The 20,040-nt window shown below is 47.5% G+C and overlaps 7 protein-coding genes across 7 annotated transcripts; 4 read left to right on the plus strand and 3 right to left on the minus strand.

The window, feature by feature from the left end:
* Nucleotides 1-761: 761 nt before the first annotated feature.
* On the minus strand, nt 762-2,198 carry EDB82DRAFT_110122 (uncharacterized protein). Its single transcript, XM_025734298.2, has 3 exons — nt 1,817-2,198; nt 998-1,730; nt 762-945 (listed from the first exon to the last, which is right to left on the minus strand). Exons 1-3 carry the CDS (start codon nt 2,077-2,079, stop codon nt 865-867), a joined length of 1,077 nt encoding a protein of 358 aa, XP_025587791.2. The 5' UTR covers nt 2,080-2,198; the 3' UTR covers nt 762-864.
* Nucleotides 2,199-4,508: 2,310 nt separating this feature from the next.
* Nucleotides 4,509-6,562, plus strand: EDB82DRAFT_110148 (major facilitator superfamily domain-containing protein). The gene is made up of 3 exons (XM_025734287.2): nt 4,509-4,970; nt 5,024-5,392; nt 5,464-6,562. Exons 1-3 carry the CDS (start codon nt 4,819-4,821, stop codon nt 6,488-6,490), a joined length of 1,548 nt encoding a protein of 515 aa, XP_025587790.1. The 5' UTR covers nt 4,509-4,818; the 3' UTR covers nt 6,491-6,562.
* A 1,384-nt stretch (nt 6,563-7,946) lies between these two features.
* Nucleotides 7,947-9,310, minus strand: EDB82DRAFT_492867 (Ser-Thr-rich glycosyl-phosphatidyl-inositol-anchored membrane family-domain-containing protein). The gene has a single exon (XM_025734276.2). The coding sequence runs from the start codon at nt 9,144-9,146 to the stop codon at nt 8,313-8,315; it is 834 nt and encodes a 277-aa protein (XP_025587789.1). The 5' UTR covers nt 9,147-9,310; the 3' UTR covers nt 7,947-8,312.
* A 1,404-nt stretch (nt 9,311-10,714) lies between these two features.
* On the plus strand, nt 10,715-11,313 carry EDB82DRAFT_110166 (uncharacterized protein). Its single transcript, XM_065606967.1, has one exon. It carries the CDS (start codon nt 10,817-10,819, stop codon nt 11,117-11,119), a length of 303 nt encoding a protein of 100 aa, XP_065465957.1. The 5' UTR covers nt 10,715-10,816; the 3' UTR covers nt 11,120-11,313.
* Nucleotides 11,314-13,850: 2,537 nt separating this feature from the next.
* EDB82DRAFT_110220 (WD40-repeat-containing domain protein) lies at nt 13,851-15,580 on the plus strand. The gene is made up of 2 exons (XM_025734265.2): nt 13,851-14,907; nt 14,960-15,580. Exons 1-2 carry the CDS (start codon nt 13,949-13,951, stop codon nt 15,465-15,467), a joined length of 1,467 nt encoding a protein of 488 aa, XP_025587788.1. The 5' UTR covers nt 13,851-13,948; the 3' UTR covers nt 15,468-15,580.
* Nucleotides 15,581-15,759: 179 nt separating this feature from the next.
* EDB82DRAFT_472866 (uncharacterized protein) lies at nt 15,760-18,294 on the minus strand (the record flags this gene model as incomplete). Its single annotated transcript, XM_065607982.1, has 10 exons — nt 15,760-16,091; nt 16,169-16,365; nt 16,421-16,521; nt 16,576-16,678; nt 16,732-16,975; nt 17,023-17,089; nt 17,146-17,190; nt 17,242-17,785; nt 17,898-17,961; nt 18,276-18,294. 10 exons carry the CDS (start codon nt 18,292-18,294, stop codon nt 15,760-15,762), a joined length of 1,716 nt encoding a protein of 571 aa, XP_065465958.1.
* Nucleotides 18,295-18,858: 564 nt separating this feature from the next.
* On the plus strand, nt 18,859-19,970 carry EDB82DRAFT_522150 (uncharacterized protein; the record flags this gene model as incomplete). Its single annotated transcript, XM_025734242.2, has 2 exons — nt 18,859-19,423; nt 19,474-19,970. The coding sequence occupies 2 exons, from the start codon at nt 18,859-18,861 to the stop codon at nt 19,968-19,970; spliced, it is 1,062 nt and encodes a 353-aa protein (XP_025587786.2).
* Nucleotides 19,971-20,040: the final 70 nt, after the last annotated feature.

Below are 20,040 nucleotides of genomic sequence, written 5' to 3' on the forward strand. Positions count from 1 at the left end.
CGGTACTTTGGATAAACTAAGCTGATCGAAAACTACAATGTTGCACCAGGCAATTTCCTTTAATATAGACCGGGATTACCATGTATGTATCCGTAGTACGGACCAAGAACTAGCCCAAGGACTGGACGCGATAACTATGTAAGAGAAAGGGGCGCCAATCCAATCACCGCGTGGCCAGGATATCCTCGTTTTAGGAAAACTTCTAGAACACGTTAAGAACAGCTTAATCAAACTTCCAAGTTGAAAACACTCAATTATTCCAGGTTGAATGATAGCATAGTCCTTTCGAAACCGATTGAAATGATCACCAAGACCTACTTGCAATGCGAAAAAAGCAATTCCGATCGTCGTGGCTTTAAAATAGATGTTGGCCAGTCATGCGTAATAAAGTAGCACAGCTATCATATCTCAGCAAGTATCCGATCTCATTGTCAATAGGCCCGCCATACTTAGTTTGTGTTTCAATAAAGACGCCTCGAAATCCTGCGAGAAAAGAAAAGAAAGTATGGGCTGGCTGGGCTACGCACAAAGTACTTGGTAGAACAGAACAGCTGAGACAAGACAAGACTCAGCTTCTCAGCTCATCCATTATTTTACAAGTTTATGATGCAAGCCAGAATACGGGTTGGCTCGTCACATCTCACAAGATCTCAAGGTGAAACAGCCTTTCCCAGTCATCCCATCATCCCATTTTTTGATATATCCCATCTATAGCAACTCCTTAACAAAATGCATTTTCCTTGTTTTCGCAAAACATGTATCCCTGTGAGTTTTTCTTTCCGTAATCTAGTTCAAAGCAATCATAACCCTCCTTTCAAAATATTTTTCTTTTTCCCCTTCACACCTGAAAAAAAAGCATTCAGTTTAGTCATCGGCAAAAGCCTCAGCTCGGGCCTCGACGTTCTTCTGCGACTCATCCTTGGAGGGTCGGTTGGCAATGAGGCGCTGATTGGTTAGTATCACATGGCATGTCGTATGGTGGACGAGTGGCACTTACAACCAGGTTTCTCAACAGGATAGCAATGGTAACCTTGCCGACTGATGGCACGTAGATAGAGGCCTTTTCCTTGATGGCAGGACCGTCAAAGTTTCTGTAGGACGAAAAGTTGATGCAGACGGCACCCTCACGGATGAGTTCGGTGGGGACCTTGAAAGACTCGACGGGTACACCTCCAATGACAACATCACTGAGGGGAAGACAGTCCTCGAGCTTCCAGCCCTCCTTGTCTTGGACAAGGTGGCGAGCCTTCTTGATACCCTCTCCACGGGTGAAGACCTGGACGCCGGTGATATCCACGGAGTAGACGGTGGCACCATCGTTAGCGAGGAGAGCGGCGAGAGGTCGACCGTTGACCTCGGATCGGTTGATGACGGTGATGGTCTTGCCGTAGAGTCGGTTGCCGGAAGCCAGGATGGGGTTGTAGATCTGCAGGTACTCGAGGATCTTGACAACTGCGAGAGGAGTGCAAGGGAGGATGGACTTCTTGCGGTTCTCGGGAGGGTCAATGAAGCGGATGTTGTGGTACATGTTGTGGATGTGCTGGTGTCGAAGACCCTCAACGTCCTTGCCGAGATCGACAGACTCCTGGATGTACTTGTCGTGAGAAGGGTTGTTGGGGAAGATGGGATAGTAGACGATCATGCCGTCGACGTCCTCATCCTCATTGGCCTTCATGATCTCCTCCTCGAGGAGCTCCTTGTCCACAGTTCGAAGGTCAAAGTTGAAGCCGCTATGGTATACATTAGCGCCAGGTCAGAGGGTAGCCATCACCCGATAGACAGGGCGATATTCAAGCTACACAGAGGAATATCTCACTTCTCTTCACATGTCTTCTTGGACCACTCAGCGTACTTGACAGCAGCGGGATCACCGTTGGCGAGGAAAGCAGCCAAGGTAGGTATGCACGGGTTCTCGCCTTGGATCTTGGCCAGTGTGTCCTTGACCTCACCAAGGAAGCCCTTGGCGATGGTCTCAGCAGTGATGACCTTGCAGGTCTTGGGGACGGTTGAGGAAGCCATTGCAAATGTTCTCAAGTTTAGACTCAGACTGCGAAAGCAGGGGTTGATCTGAAATCTCATAGTCAGTCACATGTGTTTCTTGACAAATTGATTAATTTGATGAATATCTCTGTCTCTGTCTCTTTTACTTTCTCATGAGTTTAATAAGGTGAAGACACACCGAGAGTAACCCCACATAATTTTGGCTATGAGCCGTACTACCAGCATTTTTTGGAGTGACGAGGGGGATACGATGCCGTCAGAGCAAAGGCTGGGGGGCCACGTGATGACGAGACTAAAGCATATTGGAGAGAAGAGACTCACCTTTGGAGAAACCGGGGTCGATTTGGTTTGTTTTGATTCAACTTTGACCAAAAACTGGAGGTTTGAGGAGAAAGAAGAACAACAATCGCAAGTTTAAATGTATCCCCCACCAAAGAAAACAAAACTCTTGAAGAACTGCCCCTCCACGGGCCCGAGTCATTAAGAAAAAAATTGTTTGCGCAAAAAAATCGGAAAAAACCAGAGCCTAACCCTTCTATCCTCCAGTCAGAGAAGAGAGTTTTAAGTGCCCCTCTTACCGTATATAGTTTAGCATCATGATCGTCCTTGACTTTCTGTGAGTCCCTCAAAGTGATTGCTCCATGGGGAATCATGGCTTTATCTAAGATTGAGTTGTAATGAAGACATGAGCTTCATGATGAAGAATGTTTATAATCATGGAAATAAGAGAGTTAGAAGGCGCAAGATCCAAAGTGCTAAGCCTCACTAAAACTTCAGCAGGATTGCATGAGTTTAGCATTCGTTCCCTCTTTCTAGCCTTATTCCTTTTGCCGATTTCGGCGCGTGGATTAAACGCTCAGTTCCACTCTTCCACTGACGCCATTGCTCTACAACGAAAAACAACCTCTGACGGTTTTATATGCTTCCAGAAAAGAAGATGATCCAGTAACAAGGGGAAATTCTCCAAGAAACCATATTGGTTGAGGCACGTCCAAGCGGGCGACGACTCGGGACTCTTCCAGGACCAGATCCTTGAAGATGGTAAACTCAAATACAGCTTCTCAGCGCCTTAGTGGTTGCTCGACCACGCCCAGTGCTAAGTGGCTATATGGCTTTCGCTAGTCATCAGCTTGTTCAAGATCTGGACGATTCCAATTTCTTTTTATTGCTGCGCTGAACATTCCATACGTGCAGCCCGAGCAATATGATCAACAGGCGGCGGCGCGTGAGTTGCTCACTGAGGCACAATCCCGATTGATTGGTCTTCCGTCATGTCGCTGATGATGGAAGTTATGCCAAATGACAGCATAGTATGCAATACATACATATTATACCATCTTCTTACCATTGGAACGTTTTCGGGTGTCCCAACAGCTTTATACAAAGGAGAGAGACCAGGGTTGAGGGTCCAATACGAAGAGCATCGCACGCTTGGCTTGGTACCCCCATGATTGACACGACACCACCATCCCTTTACGCCCGCGACGAGATAGGATAATTCCCTAGCGCATTGCCGTATCTGGTCCAACCCTTGGCTTCTCTTCTCGAAGATGCCAACGTTCGAAACGTTGCTTATCTCCGTTGTTCCTGTCCTTTATCGCTGAAGCTATAGCCTGCTGTGTGGTATATATATGACCTTACCCCGCCACACCGTTACTCCGCGGAGATTCACATTTCAGTTCTCCAAATACCACCAAGGTCTTATCTCCCACCCTTCTAAGTCCCATCCAGGCCCCTGGAACAAGCCTCTCTGTAGCGGCTAGGGGATCGCAATAGCCGTGTTCCTTATCGCGGCTCTTGTTGATCGCCCTTGCTGCAGCCGTTACGCCAAGGCACCCTGGCATATGGCCAATTACATGTTGGACATTTGAACACAGACGATCAGCTTATCAGACGACAACGACGTGAGCACCTTGGCTTGCAGCTTAAGGTTCCGGTTCGGTTAAGTAGTTTCGGTACATGACCGTCTGGACTAGCACTCCGTGATGCTGCAGCTCTTATCTCGCCATGTCTAGCAAGGAAGCGTCCCGTCATTCAACTCGCATACTTGCATTGTTTGAGACATGGGCTGGAAATAAAAGGCACATGTTGATGAATACTATTCGCCCAATCGTTATCTCTATCGGTTAATCCAATTTGGTTATCTGGTTGCTCGCCCTCGCTTGAGTGATTGCGCCTTGACGCCCAAAAAACCATTTGGGACTTGCTTGTCAGGGGCTCATAGCATGATAACTAGGACTTGAGAAGGACTCGCCAACTTTGTCAAAACATCTTTGGATGTGTATCGTATTCAAAGCCCACCACAGTTGATTATTCACTGTTTAGGAGACTACAAGACTATCAACTATCGACCACTGAGGCTCTGCAACACCGCACTACAACGGGCCGCTCTTAGCCTACATCATATCAGCCCAGTTCTTATCGGATTGACGAGGAATTCTGTGCAGGCTTCAGTGAATTGTGCATCTCCGGGCCTCCGAGTATCGCTGCACTGTTCGCTCGCTACTATCTCAAAGACAGCACAGCCAAGCTGTCGTCTTCTTATCGATTCAGTATCCCAAAGATAGTTCTAGGAAACCGGAGATACAATTTTTGATGGTTCTTTTTTCATAACTTGGCCTACAAAGTATACAACACAGTCGTGCTATATATGTCCTAAGCATCATCCCGTTCGAAAGACTATTCAAGCTCAACATCAACAAGCAACTCAGGGATAATCAAGACCCTTCCAATCCTCACAAATCATTTTCACTGTCTTCAGAAGTTACGAATTATCTGGCTTGAGGTTCTCCAAATTCATCAGCCCACTTGTTCAAGATGGGATTTCAAATCTCCCACCTGTGGAAGGCCCCTGAGGTCAATCCCATCAGTAGAAAAGCACGAAGTGTACCAATGCTCAACCCTGTCAACATGTACGGCCGAGTGTTCTCCTTCTCATGGCTTGGATTTATGCTCGCTTTCTGGGCTTGGTAAGTTGAAAAATTCTAAGTATTGCTGTTATGGTGTATTGACAGGGTACCAGGTACACCTTTCCCCCTCTATTGACGGTCACTATCAAAGAAGATCTCCATCTTACACCGGCTCAAATCGCAAACTCCAATATTGTTTCTCTATCTGCTACATTCTTCCTTCGATTTTTGACCGGTCCTTTATGCGACTTGTACGGCCCTCGACGCGTCTTCGCTTACTTGATTCTCCTGGGCTGTCTTCCCATCGGTCTCGCACCACTTGTCAACAGTGCAACCGGTTTATATGTCTCTCGATTCTTCATTGGTATTCTTGGTGCAACATTTGTGCCTTGCCAGGTATGGTGTACTGGGTTCTTTGACAAGAACGTAGTTGGTACTGCCAACGCTCTCGCTGGAGGATGGGGAAACGCTGGTGGTGGAATGTAAGTGCTCCTCACCCACGAAACTTCTACAAAGAAATGACTTATATGAATATGTGCTAACTTTTTGAAAGAACTTACTTCATTATGCCTGCTGTCTTTGACTCCCTGGTTGCCAACCACGGCCTTACTCCCTCAAAGGCCTGGAGAGTCACCTTCATTGTTCCCTTGGTTTGCTTGATCGTCTGTGGTCTCGGCATGCTGCTTCTCTGTGAAGACAGCCCTATGGGATCTTGGGATAACCAAGATGAGCTTGTCCGAAAGAACATGGAAGCGCATGGAATCTCTAGCTCTGGTGATGTCACCCCTATTGGCACACACACACCCGACCGTGCAGGTTCAGACGAAGAGAAGAGCCCCGGCGAGGAGAGAGATGTCAAGGTTGGCGATCACGAGCACTCCATCTCACGCTCAGAGGCTATGGAAATTGCTCGGGGCGAGATTGTGGTCAAGCCAAGTCTTCGCGAAGCGCTTCCTGTCACATACTCCCCTCAAACCATCTTTCACATCGCTACCTATGCGTGCTCATTCGGTGGCGAGCTTGCTATCAACGCCATCCTCAGCTCATACTTCAAGAAGAACTTTCCCCATCTCGATCAGACAAAGGCTAGTAACTACGCTGCAATTTTTGGCTTCCTCAACTTCCTGAACCGACCTTTGGGTGGTGTCATCGCCGACATCTTGTACAACAACTTTGGACGCAGCCTCTGGCTCAAGAAAATTTGGATCCTCACTTGCGGATTCCTCACAGGTGCTCTTCTTATCGTTATTGGCAAGGTCAACCCCTCTGAAGCTAACGGGGGAAACATCGGTACCATGGTTGGTCTCGTGGTAGTCATGGCCATCTTCATCGAGGCTGGTAACGGTGCGAACTTTGCTCTCGTGCCTCACGTTCACCCTTCTGCCAACGGTATTCTATCAGGATTGACTGGAGGTGGCGGCAACATTGGTGGTGTCATCTTTGCTATTGTCTTCCGCTTCATGCACGGTGGCAATGACTATGCTATGGGCTTCTGGGTTATTGGAATCATCACTATCGCGCTGAACCTGGCGGTTTGCTGGATTCCTCCATTGCCAAAGGGCCAGATTGGAGGCCACTAAATGCATTGGAGTGTGACAAGAATATAAAGAAATAGATGGATAGAATACTGATGTTTTACGAAATTATTATGGGTTCAAATGCTGGACAGGCGCGAAATGGTTCAATGGAGCGGTCAAGTTATGGCAATGATTAATAGGGTAGTTCATCGCGTCAAAGGACGATGCGAATATTTCTTTTTCATGAATACTATTGGGTAACGTTCAAAAATAACTTCAAAGTCTATCGTATTACGTTTTAGCAAGACTGTCTACAGGGTGATTAAGTGACACAATAAGTAATCCGCAAGTCTTCTCGACATCCGACAGAAAGAAGCTACTCAAGGCAAGACAATTCTCGTACCAAGCTTTTGACGATCTATAATGATTTGCCCTTAGTTCTTTACCATGCATTAGTCTTAATCGCCAACCACCGTCGATGACATACTTTGCGTTCTTATACCAAGACCAAATGACGTTGATACTGAGACGTCTAAGTTCGAACTTGTCCCTGTCGATCAAAAACGCCACAAAAGCGCCGCGTGCGTTTGACAGATAGACAAGAGGCGCTGCGTCTCGGTGGCACAAGGACGGAGAGAGAACGGGCTGTTTCAATGTTTTCCCTTGTCAGTGAAACGGGACACGAATGTGAGACTTGTATACGCAATCAACTGCAACATTAAGTTTTTGTTTGATCTGAGTGACATGCAAACTAGATCGTTGTGACACTGCGATGTAGTAATTGATCTATGATCTACAGTTGGTTTCGTTGCCAAGGCTACTTTACTCTTATATCAATAAACATTTGCCCTATAGATACTACCGTCATGTCTACTCATCTCTTCACCAGCCTCAACTCCAAGTCTTTCTTCCCTTGCATCTCATAGTAAGAAAGAGTCTCATCTAAAGTATTTGATCTACAGGGTGAAACAACAGCAAACCTCACATATATCTTTAGTCAGTTACTCTCAAGCAACAATTGCATTCCAACCCGCGGCAGAACGGCTTCAAGCTCATGCCAAGTACGCCACTGCCGGCAACGGTTGAAACGAACGATGACGGATTCGTCATGCTTAAGCATTCCTTCAGCGGTTATAGGGCTCCATCTCGTAATGGTGGGGGGTGTGCTTGTCAATCAATTTAATGCCGACAATTAATTGATTGACAGACATCAATTTGAGACGAAACGAGACAAAATGAACGGATGGAGCAACCCAGCAATCAACATGCAGCGAAGCATCTCATAGCATGGACATGCCCATCAAACTTTTGAGAGCGGAGAACCAATTGCTTCGTAATTTCCTTTGTTGATCCCAAGAACCCAGTATGCATATGCAGAGCCGTTAGATCCATAAGATAGACATGCACGTTTGGTCCTGGCCGTTTCACCAACCGAAAATCACAATATCATGACAGAACTAGTCTGGTTTATCAAAATCACACAAAAGTTGGAATTCACCAGTACCGTAGGATGCAATTGTCAAAGTAAAATGGGTATCTTAGTATTCATATTCATAACACTAGAAGGATGATCCCTGGGAAACACAAAGTTGGGCCAAATGTCTATTCGACGTAGCAGCATAGGTACACAGGGCAGCTACATCGGAGAAAATTGATCAAGACAAATAACCCAAATTGGGTTTTATAGTTTTTTCCTCAATACATTAACAATCCAGAAAACCTTCCGTCTCATAAATACCAACAAAAGAATCAATGTATGTGCGCAACAGAGTCTCAATATACCCAGACTGCTCCATACCCAGAAGAAACGAGAAACCCTCTAAAATGCAGTCATGAAGTCATGACGCCACGCTAGAACCAAAGATCAAATGGTGCGTGACTCCGCTTACAAAGCGAAAGCGGCCATGACGAGACCAGCAATAACGGCAACGGGAGCACCGAAACGGGCAGCACCGGAGACGGGGACGGGAGTAGGGGTGGGCTGTCCGTAAACAGGGGGCTGACCAGCGGGCTGAGTAGGAACAACAGGGACGTTAGGCTGGGCAGGGGCAGTGTAAACGGGAGGGTGAGGAGCAGTTCCGTTGTTGTTGGCGGGAGGAGCCTGGTGGGCAGGAGGAGGGATAGGGTAGTGAGTCTTGACAACAGGGACAAAGGTGGTGGGAGAGCCGCCAACAGTGGTGGTGTTGCAAGGGACAGTGACGGTCTCGTGGACAGCGACGACGGTGGTGTGAGGAACGGGGTAAGCCTCCTTGGTGGGCTTGGGAGCCTCAGTGGGGAGCTCGTAGTCGTCCTTCTTGGTCTCGGCAGGCTTCTCCTCGGTCTCGGAGGGCTTCTCCTCGGCCTTGCCACCCTCAATCTTGAAGGGGAAAGAGTACTGGAAAACCTCGGGGTTGCTCTCGAGCTTGAGGACGAGACCGTAGACGTTGTTGGTGCCGACGGAAGAGTCGATGGCCCAAGAGAAAGAGGCAGCGTCGTTGTCAACACCGGTAGCAATGGTCTTGATGGGGACCTGGGTGTTCTGGGTAGCACCACCGATCAAAGAGATGGAGATCTTCTCGCCGGAGTACTTGGGCTTGGCCTGCCAGGTGATCTCGAGGGTCTCACCGGTCTTGACCTGCTCCCAGTTGCTGGGGGTGAGGACGGGGTCGAAGTCAGCGACCTGGGCAAGAGCCTGGGTGGCGAGGGCCATGAGGGCAGCGGCGGAGATGGTGAACTGCATCTTGAAGGTTGGATTTAAGAATTACGGTATATAGTAATTGGTAAGGTAGGAAAAGAGGATTGTTGATAAGAAGCTGTAAAGCGACCTAAATTATTATGAGTATAATAAAAAGAGTGTGGTAGGCTGGAAGCCGTGAAAAGAGTGACTGGATTGAAGGTGGTGGTGAAGAGAGAGGGAAAAAAGAACGAGAAGCAGCGGATGAAGCTTGCCTTTTGTGATAAATGCCAGAGGGGGACTGGGTGTGGGCGTGAAGGTGAGAGGGTGTGCAGTGTGGGGGTACGTACCCCTAGCAGTTACCAGCTTGGACCAGTCAACCACAACCCTGCGGGACCATTGAGCGCCAAGGGGGACGCTAAAGCAGGTACCATGTTAACCCTCCACTCGAGGTGACCGACGCTGCAAGCACAGCCCGTGCCTTACAGGATTTAGGTGTTCCTGCGTCGGCGCTTGCCTTGCCTTGCAGTAGGGCAGCACCAGTTCAGTTAGGTTCAGGCCAACCCAAACCAACTCAGGTCAAACATCCTAAGAATATTACATCTTCTCTCCACAAGAGGCTGTTGGTCGGTGAAGGCGCGTGCCCATCCAACCCAACGGCTAAAGCAGTACAGTACATATTAGTCCAGGGGCATAATCGGTGCGACCAGGCATTGAATCTCAAGAACCAACTGCCAACACTCGCTAATTGGCAGCACTGTTAGTGCACCACCCCTGAGAGGACCTCACCCGCTCAGCCTCTCTCTCTACCTCTGAGGTGCTTGGTGCGCACCAGTCAGAAAAGCCACAGGCATTACACCACACTGCACTGTTCTTGCAAGCGAACTCCTTCCTCCAGTATTCTGTTGCTGGTCAGCGCGGCTTAAACCGATCACGGTTAGCAGTTCATCCGCTAAGGCACAGTAAGCCAGGGGACTCCTCCAATCAATTGCGACACTGATACACCGTTTAGTTGGCACATGAACGCGATTGATTTCCCCTGGTGACGGTGATAGATTGCGAATCTGGACCAATATCAGCAAACATGTCTCTTAATTCTGTCTCGCCCTTTCCGCCATCCCGTCCGTCCCAATTGCCCGGCATGAATCACTCGCTGTTCAGTATGCGGGCCTGGAAATCTTGACCTTCGCCTCGTGCGGGCTGGACTTTGCTCGCTTGGGAGAGATCGGACCATGAGGGCCGAGACGACCCAGGATCGTTGCTGAGCTTTCAAGCAAAAATCCCATATCGGCTTCGTCTACAAAAATCTAATTAAACTTGAGTGGGCGACGTTCTATCGATTGGCTACACGCGGGGACACACATGTCGGCGATTCGGCAAACCCCTGCTTGGCGAGGAATTGGCCCGCTGTTTCGTATGTATGTGCCCTTTTTCAACTCCTTTCCCGTCACTGTTTTTAGTCTTCGCTGACTGAGAATGACTGACTGATCTCTAGGCTTTTTAGGCGACTCATGACCCATGCCCATGCCCATCGAGACCTTTTCTTGGACCTAACAAGATTACCTAGGATTCCCAACTCCAGGGATCTCGAAGCTCAGGGGCAGGGAGCCGGTTTCCGGGCCTGATCGCCGCTCGTACCCCGAGATGAGATGAATGCTATTATGACATGGCTAACATTATCAGTTGCTATTGTTGTTTGCGTTTGCGTCCGAGTCCCTTTGTTGTGCATGCGTTGAATGTCTTTCTTGACTTGTTGTCTTGCGTTCCAGCTCTTGGCAGGTCTGGAACATCTACCATCCGTGCTGTCTTATTTTCTTTTTCTGGTGCGACATTTTATGTCAGCAAAACGTCCCAACTGTCCTTCCTGGAACGTCGGGAAAAGAACTCAACGTGACAGGATATGGCCCTATCCGAAACACTTGTTCTATGATGAACAGATGCTCGTCCCTGGGTCACGCTTTTCATTGCTCCGTATAAAGTTGCAGATGAAACACTCGAGTAAAGTCAGAGCTACGATGTTATTATTAACTCCCCCATAAAATGCATTGTCAGGAAACAAAAGGCCCCATTTCCACTGGAGCGTTGGATTATTTACCTAATGGGGGAGTCACCGAAAGGCCTCAGCGGACGAGTTAAAGTTCGGAATAAGCTTGTAGCTTGTAGGTATTAGTAGGCATTAAGCTATTGCCTTGCTAAGCTTGATGAAAGCTTTTATTTGACGCCTGTTGATTAATATTAGGTATGCCACTTTCCCAGCATGACCTTTGACCAGTGAATCGCTGTCTCAAGAACCAAGAGGCTGAAAAGTATGCCACACTAGACTAAATTATTACTTGCTTTTGCGTCTTCCAATGACACGGTCACAACAAGAAATATGTTTTGTGTAGCCGCTGCAATTCTCGTAGGGCTGCTTACTTTCATTTGACATGGGCAAATCGAATCGAATAGGCGAGTTCGGCGCACAACGGTTTTCCTATTCAGAGAATACAACGTTGTACGTATGGGCCGCAACGACGATCACTTGTGATGGTAAAGGAAAGGAAATTGAGGATTCGAAGCGATCACGGGGTACTATGGCACCATCTATCCGATCCGCTAGCATCGAGCCTTGGGTGAGACATGGAAAATGTAATTCAAGATGAATGACTGACAATCTGCATTTGCATAATAACTAGAATGGTATAGTTGAGTTTGTATGCGGTAGCAGGCATGGTCCAACTAACCCCTATGGTAAAAGTCAGGATGACTACTAGTATAGTATTGTCTCGTCTATAGAGTATATGAAATTGTTCTAACAATTGCAGTCAACAGTTCGCATCCCACTTAAACGGCCGCACCTCATATGTCATTCATTATCGAATACGTACGATCCGGCCTTCTTGTACGGGATCAATAATCCCCTCATGGCCAATGCAATGCTGGCTCGACAAGGGCCCTCGCCAGCTCCGCTTCCGCCTCTCATAATGTGCCGATTTTCTTTTCACTATGCCTTCAGAGCATCCTTCGCTATACTGCATTCTACCCAGGGGATTGCTCACTTCATCCACCAATGGCATCAGCCACTAAAATCTCATTTCATCTTGGCCTCAAATTTCAATTGAGTCTATTCAGAGCACGACATGTGAGTTGATCAATGACCTATCACATATCGGGAAAGGGAGTGATGGTTAATTCAAGATAGCATTAACCAATTAAATCTAAACGCCATAACCGTCGTCGTTCAAACGCTTTAGAAGGGTCCAGTCGATCTCCAGCTGAACCGTAGCGTTGAAGACCAGTTACACTAGCCAACTGCCAATCTGGGTTTATAGGGGTTGCAAGATTATCCTCAGCTAATTATTCTACGCCACATGAAGCTATTCTCGTCGGATTGAACCAGCCGCTTGGGAGCATTTCACTGGCACGTTTTTAATGACCATGCAGACAGACCTGGCATCGCGATGCCGAGACACCCCTCCTCCCTTTGGCCGATCGCCGTTTTCGAAATTACTTCGATTTTTGTAGGCGCTTTGACAATTACTCGGCCGCTAATTCCTGTCAAAAGAGAAGAAACTTGGAACAGATGGAATGACCTTGCAGCTGGTCAACATTGAATGACGGGGATCTTGATGAGACAATTGTCTTAGATATCATGTCGGTCGCGGAATGTCTTGATTCCTCTGGCATGGATTAACAAAGAGGTTACGAAACTGACACACAAGGGAGAAGACAGGCCTGGGATTAAACAACCAGTCCCGAACTATTAGTCTCTCGGCTGCGACAGTTAATTCTTGTCTCCAAATGATGAAGCCAGAATAGCCCACTACTGCAAGACCAACTGCAACTCCCTACATCACTCGGATTAATGATTTGGAAAGGAGAAATTACAGCGCCATCGTCGATTCTTTCGGTAGGCGGTGCGGCACGCGATCAATAGCCTGAACGGAGCTGAAATTACCTTTTATCATCCGAAAGGTTTTGAAACCCTTGACCGCCATTGTTGATAACCTGTTGGTTCCATTTGCACCAACTCAGCTGCCTATACAGTCACTAGTAGCTGCAGGTAAACTGCACTCTTTGACCTATGTCAGGTAGTCAAAGGGGTTCGGCCGTTGATTCAGCGTGGCTAGAAAAAACACAATACACCGGTATGTCGCAGAGTGAACGCCGTGGCTGGACTACCGGACGCCTCGGGTCCGCGTCTCAGAATTTATTGTAGCGAAAGCTTGTCTCTTTGATGCTTTCAAATTCAATCACCCTGTAGAACTCAAAAAGGGGGTGTTTTATTCTGTAGCGCTTCAATTGTTCACACCCCCTCCAAAGTTCATTCATCTCGTCCATCAATCATGAAGCATTCTGCGCATGAATGCTTCAATGACATCAACTGCCGAAATGGCGACAATTGTGTGATTAGATTTCCCCGGAGATGAGGGCACTGAATTGGGATACTCTGCCCAATAAAGTTCTTCCCCCATTTCCCCAAACTATGGTAGTTTCCGGATCTTCAGGAGTGGCTTTTTGGGCCCTGACCAATAACGACGTGTCACTGTCACAAATCAATTAATGGATGGTAGGATTCAATTGAAGTCGTTGGCTTATTATGAAGGGGACAATTTTGGCAATCTTAATTTTATATGCAATGCTACTGTGCTGTGCCTGGCTTAGCACCTGTAGTTTTATGCGCCCGTCTGTTTTGCAATAAGATCCACTATTTTTAGGATCCCCTGCCTTTGTGATTCATTACTCTCATTGGATAGCGTCCTTCAGCCTCGTACCCCACCTTCGCGCTTTCACTCTCCCCCAGCGCGCGAAACTCTCAGCCTCGTCCAGACTACCTCCCACCCTTGGTTTAGCATTATCAAAGGAACCCGCAGTATTCCCTTACTACGATGGCCTCTGATGACGAGCGGCCTGGTGACTCACCTCGGGTTAAGCGCCACAAATCAAGCAGCGACTCTCCCCCCCAACGCGACGGCGAGAATGGAGACGTAGATCTGTCTGCGACAAGGAAGCTATCGATACGAGAGAACCGCAGAAACAGCAGGACTGTTAGTCCAAGTCCTGGTCAAGATGGCGCTGAAGAAAGTCGTTACGAAAGCCGACGTACATCGCGTTCAAGATCACGGTTGAGGTCGCAGTCTATATCTAGCAAACGGTCCGACTCCCGAATGCGCTCGCGATCACAATCTCGAATAACATCACGAACAAGATCACCCCGCTCCTCACGATCACGCTCTCGCTCACAATCATCTTTTCGCCGCGCTCCAATAGACTCGCTCTCACCACCAGAAGCCGAATCTACTCCCTCTCAAGAACCCTTCAAACCCAACTACAAAGCCCGTCTTGTTCTTCGGGGCCATTCTAAACCCATCTCACAAGTTCGGATATCACCAAATGGGCGCTTTATCGCATCTGCGTCAGCGGACGCTACTGTGAAGATCTGGCATGCCACGACAGGCGAGCACATGAACACACTCGTCGGACATATGGCTGGAGTAAGCTGTCTTGCTTGGACACCTGATAGTAACACCATTGCAAGCGGCTCAGACGACAAAGCTATTCGACTGTGGGATCGAGTTACAGGCCGGCCAAAAACTACGACACGAAAGAGCGTAGCTGGTCAGGAAATGGCACCTTTGAAGGGTCACCACAACTATATCCATTGCTTGGCGTTCTCACCAAAGGGCAATATTCTTGCCAGTGGTTCCTACGATGAAGCTGTCTTCTTGTGGGATGTGCGTGCTGGTAGGCTGATGCGCAGCTTACCTGCACACAGCGATCCCGTCAGTGGGATCGATTTTAGTCGAGACGGAACGCTGGTCGTGAGTTGCTCGACAGACGGCTTGATGTATGGACCCCTTTACTTCATCTCCTGATGCATCTACTGACACAATATCTAGTCGTATATGGGACACATCAACCGGCCAATGTCTACGGACTCTCGTTCACGAAGACAATCCAGCCGTCGCCAACGTTTGTTTCGCTCCCAACGGCCGCTTTGTTTTAGCGTTTAATTTAGATAATTGCATTCGCTTATGGGATTATGTTTCTGGTACTGTTAAGAAAACATATCAAGGTCATATCAACGACAAGTTTGCCGTAGGAGGCTGCTTTGGAGTCCTGGATGGAGCTCCCTTTATTGTTTCTGCTAGTGAGGATGGCAGTATTGTCATGTGGGACGTTGTATCAAAGATGGTGCTGCAACGGGTCGAAGGCCACAAGGGTGTATGCTTCTGGGTGGACGTCCACGGTGAGACAATGGTGACCGCAGGACAGGATTGCACGGTAAAAGTGTATCGACACATCAGAGATGCTCCCAAGGTTAATGGCGAAGCAAGTAAGGTGAAGAAGGAACTACAGTCTGTAGCAACTGAAGCACAGGAGGATGTGGTAATGGAAGATGCATAGATCGGTACCATATTTAGTATGTTCTATATTCCAACGAAGCCTAAGATTCATGGCAAGGTTGACGCCCAAGTCAATAACTGTGAACATAAACGTTGTCTTTGAATTGATCAATTTTTTTTAGATGTTCAAATCCGATCTATGAAATCATCCGTCTATTCCCCCTAAACATGTAGCTAGAACAAAAACGTGCCAGATTAGCTTATTATCTACATCGCTCCATGAGAACAATCTCAAGTGTTTCCGTGTGTTCCCTTCCCTGCCTCTTAATTCCCAGTACTATCTGTGCCAACTTCTAATGAAACTGGACATCAACGTTATGGGCACCAACGCGTTTGCCCTCAAAATAAACCGTGAATTCCACGGTTCCGTCTTCACAAGTCATTTCGATTTCGTAATTAAGCTTGTGAAAGACTTTCCCAAGAGAGTTGGCGTATGTTGGAAGCGAGTCGATGTTGATGTCGCGCGTCCATTGAATCACACACAGCTGTTGTACAGTTGGTTTCCATATGTTGGGCGGAGGGAACTCAGAGCAAGCAAAAATGGCCTGCTGGACACAATCAATATGTCCAGAGCACAGTCGCATAAATTTGTGTCGAACCGGATCCTTGGTGAGCATATTGTCTCCTTACAAAAGTCAGCGTCACAAATCATGGAGTTAGTATAGTTACTGTGAACCTGTTACAAGAACCATTTCATCCGACCGGCAACCTGCCACATCTGTTTGTCCTCTGCCCAGAACTTCTCGGATTCAAGATGTTCGTCTGACCGAAATGGAACGTTCGCTAATATTCCGTAGCTTCTTCGAGCAATTCGGGCGTTAATCTCTACTCCAAGACTCGCTGAAAAGCTGTGGCTAGTGATGCCGCGAACGACGGCACCGCGGCAAACTGCGGTCCAGCTATGACGCAATCAGTCACACGCTCACTCGTGTAATATGAGTACAGGTAACTTACGGTTTATTTCCTACGGATTGTAGGACTGTCATGTTGAAATTGGTGTTCAGTCTGTTGAAAAGGAAGGAATTACGACCGAGTCTACCAACAAGAATGATGTACTATGCATGTTAACAAAAGAACTCTCATATACCCAATTATATGAGAGCACTTACATTGGCTGGTTCACCGTATTTCATGTGAACAGCATCGATCTGACGACGGACAAGTGTCTCGACCCTGCTGAAGATGGGATCGTAAATAGAAAGGATGTCATTCCTAAGAAATCAGGTCATCATCCAGCCAACAAACTAGCGTTGAACATGACTCACGAACTAAGCTCAAGTAACATTCGTCGGTTTTGGTTGAAAGTTGAACCGCTGAAACTTCCAGGTAATTCAACTGGCCAAGTCCTGTTCTGGTTCAAGAACTGTCTCTTGATATCATACTCCCAACTGTCGTTGAGAAGCTTCTTTTGGTCTGCAATGCTTACGCCCGCCCATGAGCCTGGGGTGACTTTCTTTTTGATGAGGTTCAGGAACATTTCATCAAGAAAAACACCTCCACATAGGTTACCTAAGACTCTTAGTTGCTGCAGTATCATACATAAATCAGAAACTCACCACCGCCTCCAACGCATTCTTCGACCACAAATGGATCGATAGATTTAATCACGTAGCTGATGAGATCCTGATACTGCATTAGGAATTTGCGAACAGACGAACAGAAACTCGGCCATAACTTACTACTGTGCCACCTCCAGCATCACAGATGACCATAGTGTCTCCCTCCTGCAGCATTATAAGTGAATGTTTCCCAATGTTCCAGTTTTTAAACCATACCTTCAAAGTTGATCTCTTCGAAAGATCCTTCATGGTAGCCAGCGCCGCCGCTTCCGGCTCGGAGATAAAGTGAAGTGTAGTGTCGCCACAGGGTCTAGGATCGAGAATGCCGGAGGCTCTGGTAACCTGCTTCATACGCTGCTGTGCGTAGGGAGGCCAGATGGCGGGGAGTGCAATCACTACGTGGAATCTCGACTTCTGCAGAAGTTCAAGCCCAGCGCTGCGATGAATGGAATCAATTGCGTGGTTCCAGATCCTGCGCAGGAAGCACCCAACAACTTCGACGGTGTCCTTTTTCATAGTCTCCAAGAGCTTTCTGGCGTGTCGAAGTTGAGAGGAATCTTCCACATAAGTAGAGATATCCTCTTCATCAAGAATCAGAAGCTTAAACCACTTGAGAGCATCCCTCTCGGCAGGTATAGAATAACCCCAAGAAGTGTCTCCGTCGCTGCTGTAAAGCAACTGGGTCGGTACCTTTCCACTGTCTGAGCGATGGTTGAGCTCTGCATCCCAGCTTGTGACAATTTCAATGTCTTCGGGCGCTCTCGAATAAGTCCAAGCTATTCCCGAATATCTAGCAGATTTGCCTAGTGAGTAAGAGTGTTACTCGGACCATTTATAATTGGCAGTCCCCCACCATGGAGTAAAAAACTTACGTGGTCCCGAAGTCGAGACCGATGATGATAAAATCACCGTTGGATCCGTTAGTCTCTGTTTTTGCTGTTTCGTTGTTTTGCTGTTCTATAAACTCAGAAAAACGTCTCGAGGGAGTGGCAGAACAGAAAGGGGGCTATTTTGCTGTGTGGCCAGTAGGTGTATCATGTGATGTTGGCTGTTTAGTATTGATAGAAAGAAGAGAAATCGGAGAAGGGGTTAAAAGAAGGAACGTTTTAAGGAGGAATTTGAGGGCAAGCGTCGGTCAGGATGATTCTGTCTGCACATGGACTTGCAGCCAGCCACAAACCGAAGAACAAAGAAGCAAATTCAACTTCTTTTTATGACACTTTATGCATTAGCTTATACGTAGCGCTTACTATTTTTCAAAAAAAACATTTAATCTTTCTTTATTCTCTATTCTCTTTCCTTTTTTTCTTTCCCCCTTCACCGCTCCTTACGTGCCTTTATAATAAAAGCATAACCGTCACAGCATCGCAGCAACACATGACACTCCCCCATAACCTTTGTCATATCTCAATAATACTGTCACTTTCAGAAGCAGCACACTGGGCCAAAAACGTAGCCTAAAGGGTCATCTATCTCCACCCTGCTGGCCATCCTTTCGGTGCGTTCACTCCCACTCTACTCATCAGCTCGCGTTTGTCCATTCTCAGGCATTGGCTTACTGTGACCCAAGACACTACCCTTTCGTCCAGCGATCAACTAGTGAGCATAAGAACTCGTTCACAGAAGTTGAAGTCGAATTCAACTCCTCGTGCCAAGGTTGAATCGTCCAAACTCAATACACACTCCAGCAGTGAGGTTGACAACTCGACCACGAAAGAACTTTCTGCGAGGCAACAGGCGAGCCACGATGGTCTTATCAGGGACTACCGCACTACTGACGCCCAAGAGAGATCTCAACTATCTCAGACGGTACAGAGTGGAATACAAACCGGCATGGATCAAATCGCCGGTTATGTCAAAAGCGTCTTGGTACGACCTGCCCAGCCACCAACGCCAGCGGACGTTGAAAGACTCACAAAACAGCTGGAATCCGAGGAAAGTCGGCACAAAAACCTCAAAACCAATTACGAAAAGCTGGTTGATATGTACAATCTTCAAAAGAAGGAACTCCAGAAGGTACACACACGACTTCGAGATTCTGATCAGGAGACAGATCGACTGCGCAGACTTCTGAATGGTGGTAGCTTCGACAACCCGAACAAGCTAGCCGACGATGCATTCAAGAGTGAATGGTCCAAGATGGCTTACAACATTAGGTGCTTGGTTCATACACTGGATGGTACTTGGTCAAGACAATCGCTCGACGACGAAGTCACGCGGCGGCTACGACGTGTTTCTAAAGATCATCAGAAACACTACCAGTATCCAGATTTTCGCATTTCCCTCATGCAAGGCCGCCTATGGATTCTTATTCAAGATATTGTATTTGACACCAAACAAGAAATTCGGGGTGGACCTGGCGTAGAAACGCTCAAAGCTACGAGAGAAAGCTTTATCGGTCAGTATCTATGTTATCTCTTCATAGAATTATCCTGATCACTGTTTTAGCACATATTGGAGAAATAGAAGGCAAGTTGGAGACTGAACCGTCTGTTGCTCTCATCGCAGGATGGTTATACCGAGGTTACCCAATAATGGGCAAGCTCTATGGCAACGACAGCATTGACGTCAAACGTGTGGTGGACTTGGAGACCAAACGCCTGCGACCTTTTATGGCGGATAGTCAACCCAGAACTGACAGGACTGATGACATGGTCTCGGGCCAGCTAAAGGACATCATTGACTCTGCTATTGAGCTCGATCAAATTATGATGAGTTCCAGGGCAATCTACGAGGTTCACTGGGGGGACCGATCGCAAGAGCCAGGTAACTTAGGGCGATGGAACCCAGAAGCCATGGAAGCTGACGTCTGGGAGCATAAGATATCCCCAAGGAGCCGTGTCCTGTTCCGTATCTCGCCTGTTCTTTACAAATTTGGCGCAAATGATGGTCGGGGATATGATTCATATATGGTTCTGGCCAAGGGCATTGTAGTTTGCGATTAGCACAGTGTCATCAGTTACTCGTTGCGGTTGAAGAAGAACGGATTTGGGAGTAGGATGTACAGGGAAAGAA

Source organism: Fusarium venenatum, assembly GCF_020744135.1.
Source record: "Fusarium venenatum strain MPI-CAGE-CH-0201 chromosome Unknown EDB82scaffold_1, whole genome shotgun sequence".
Taxonomy (NCBI): Eukaryota; Fungi; Ascomycota; class Sordariomycetes; order Hypocreales; family Nectriaceae; genus Fusarium; species Fusarium venenatum.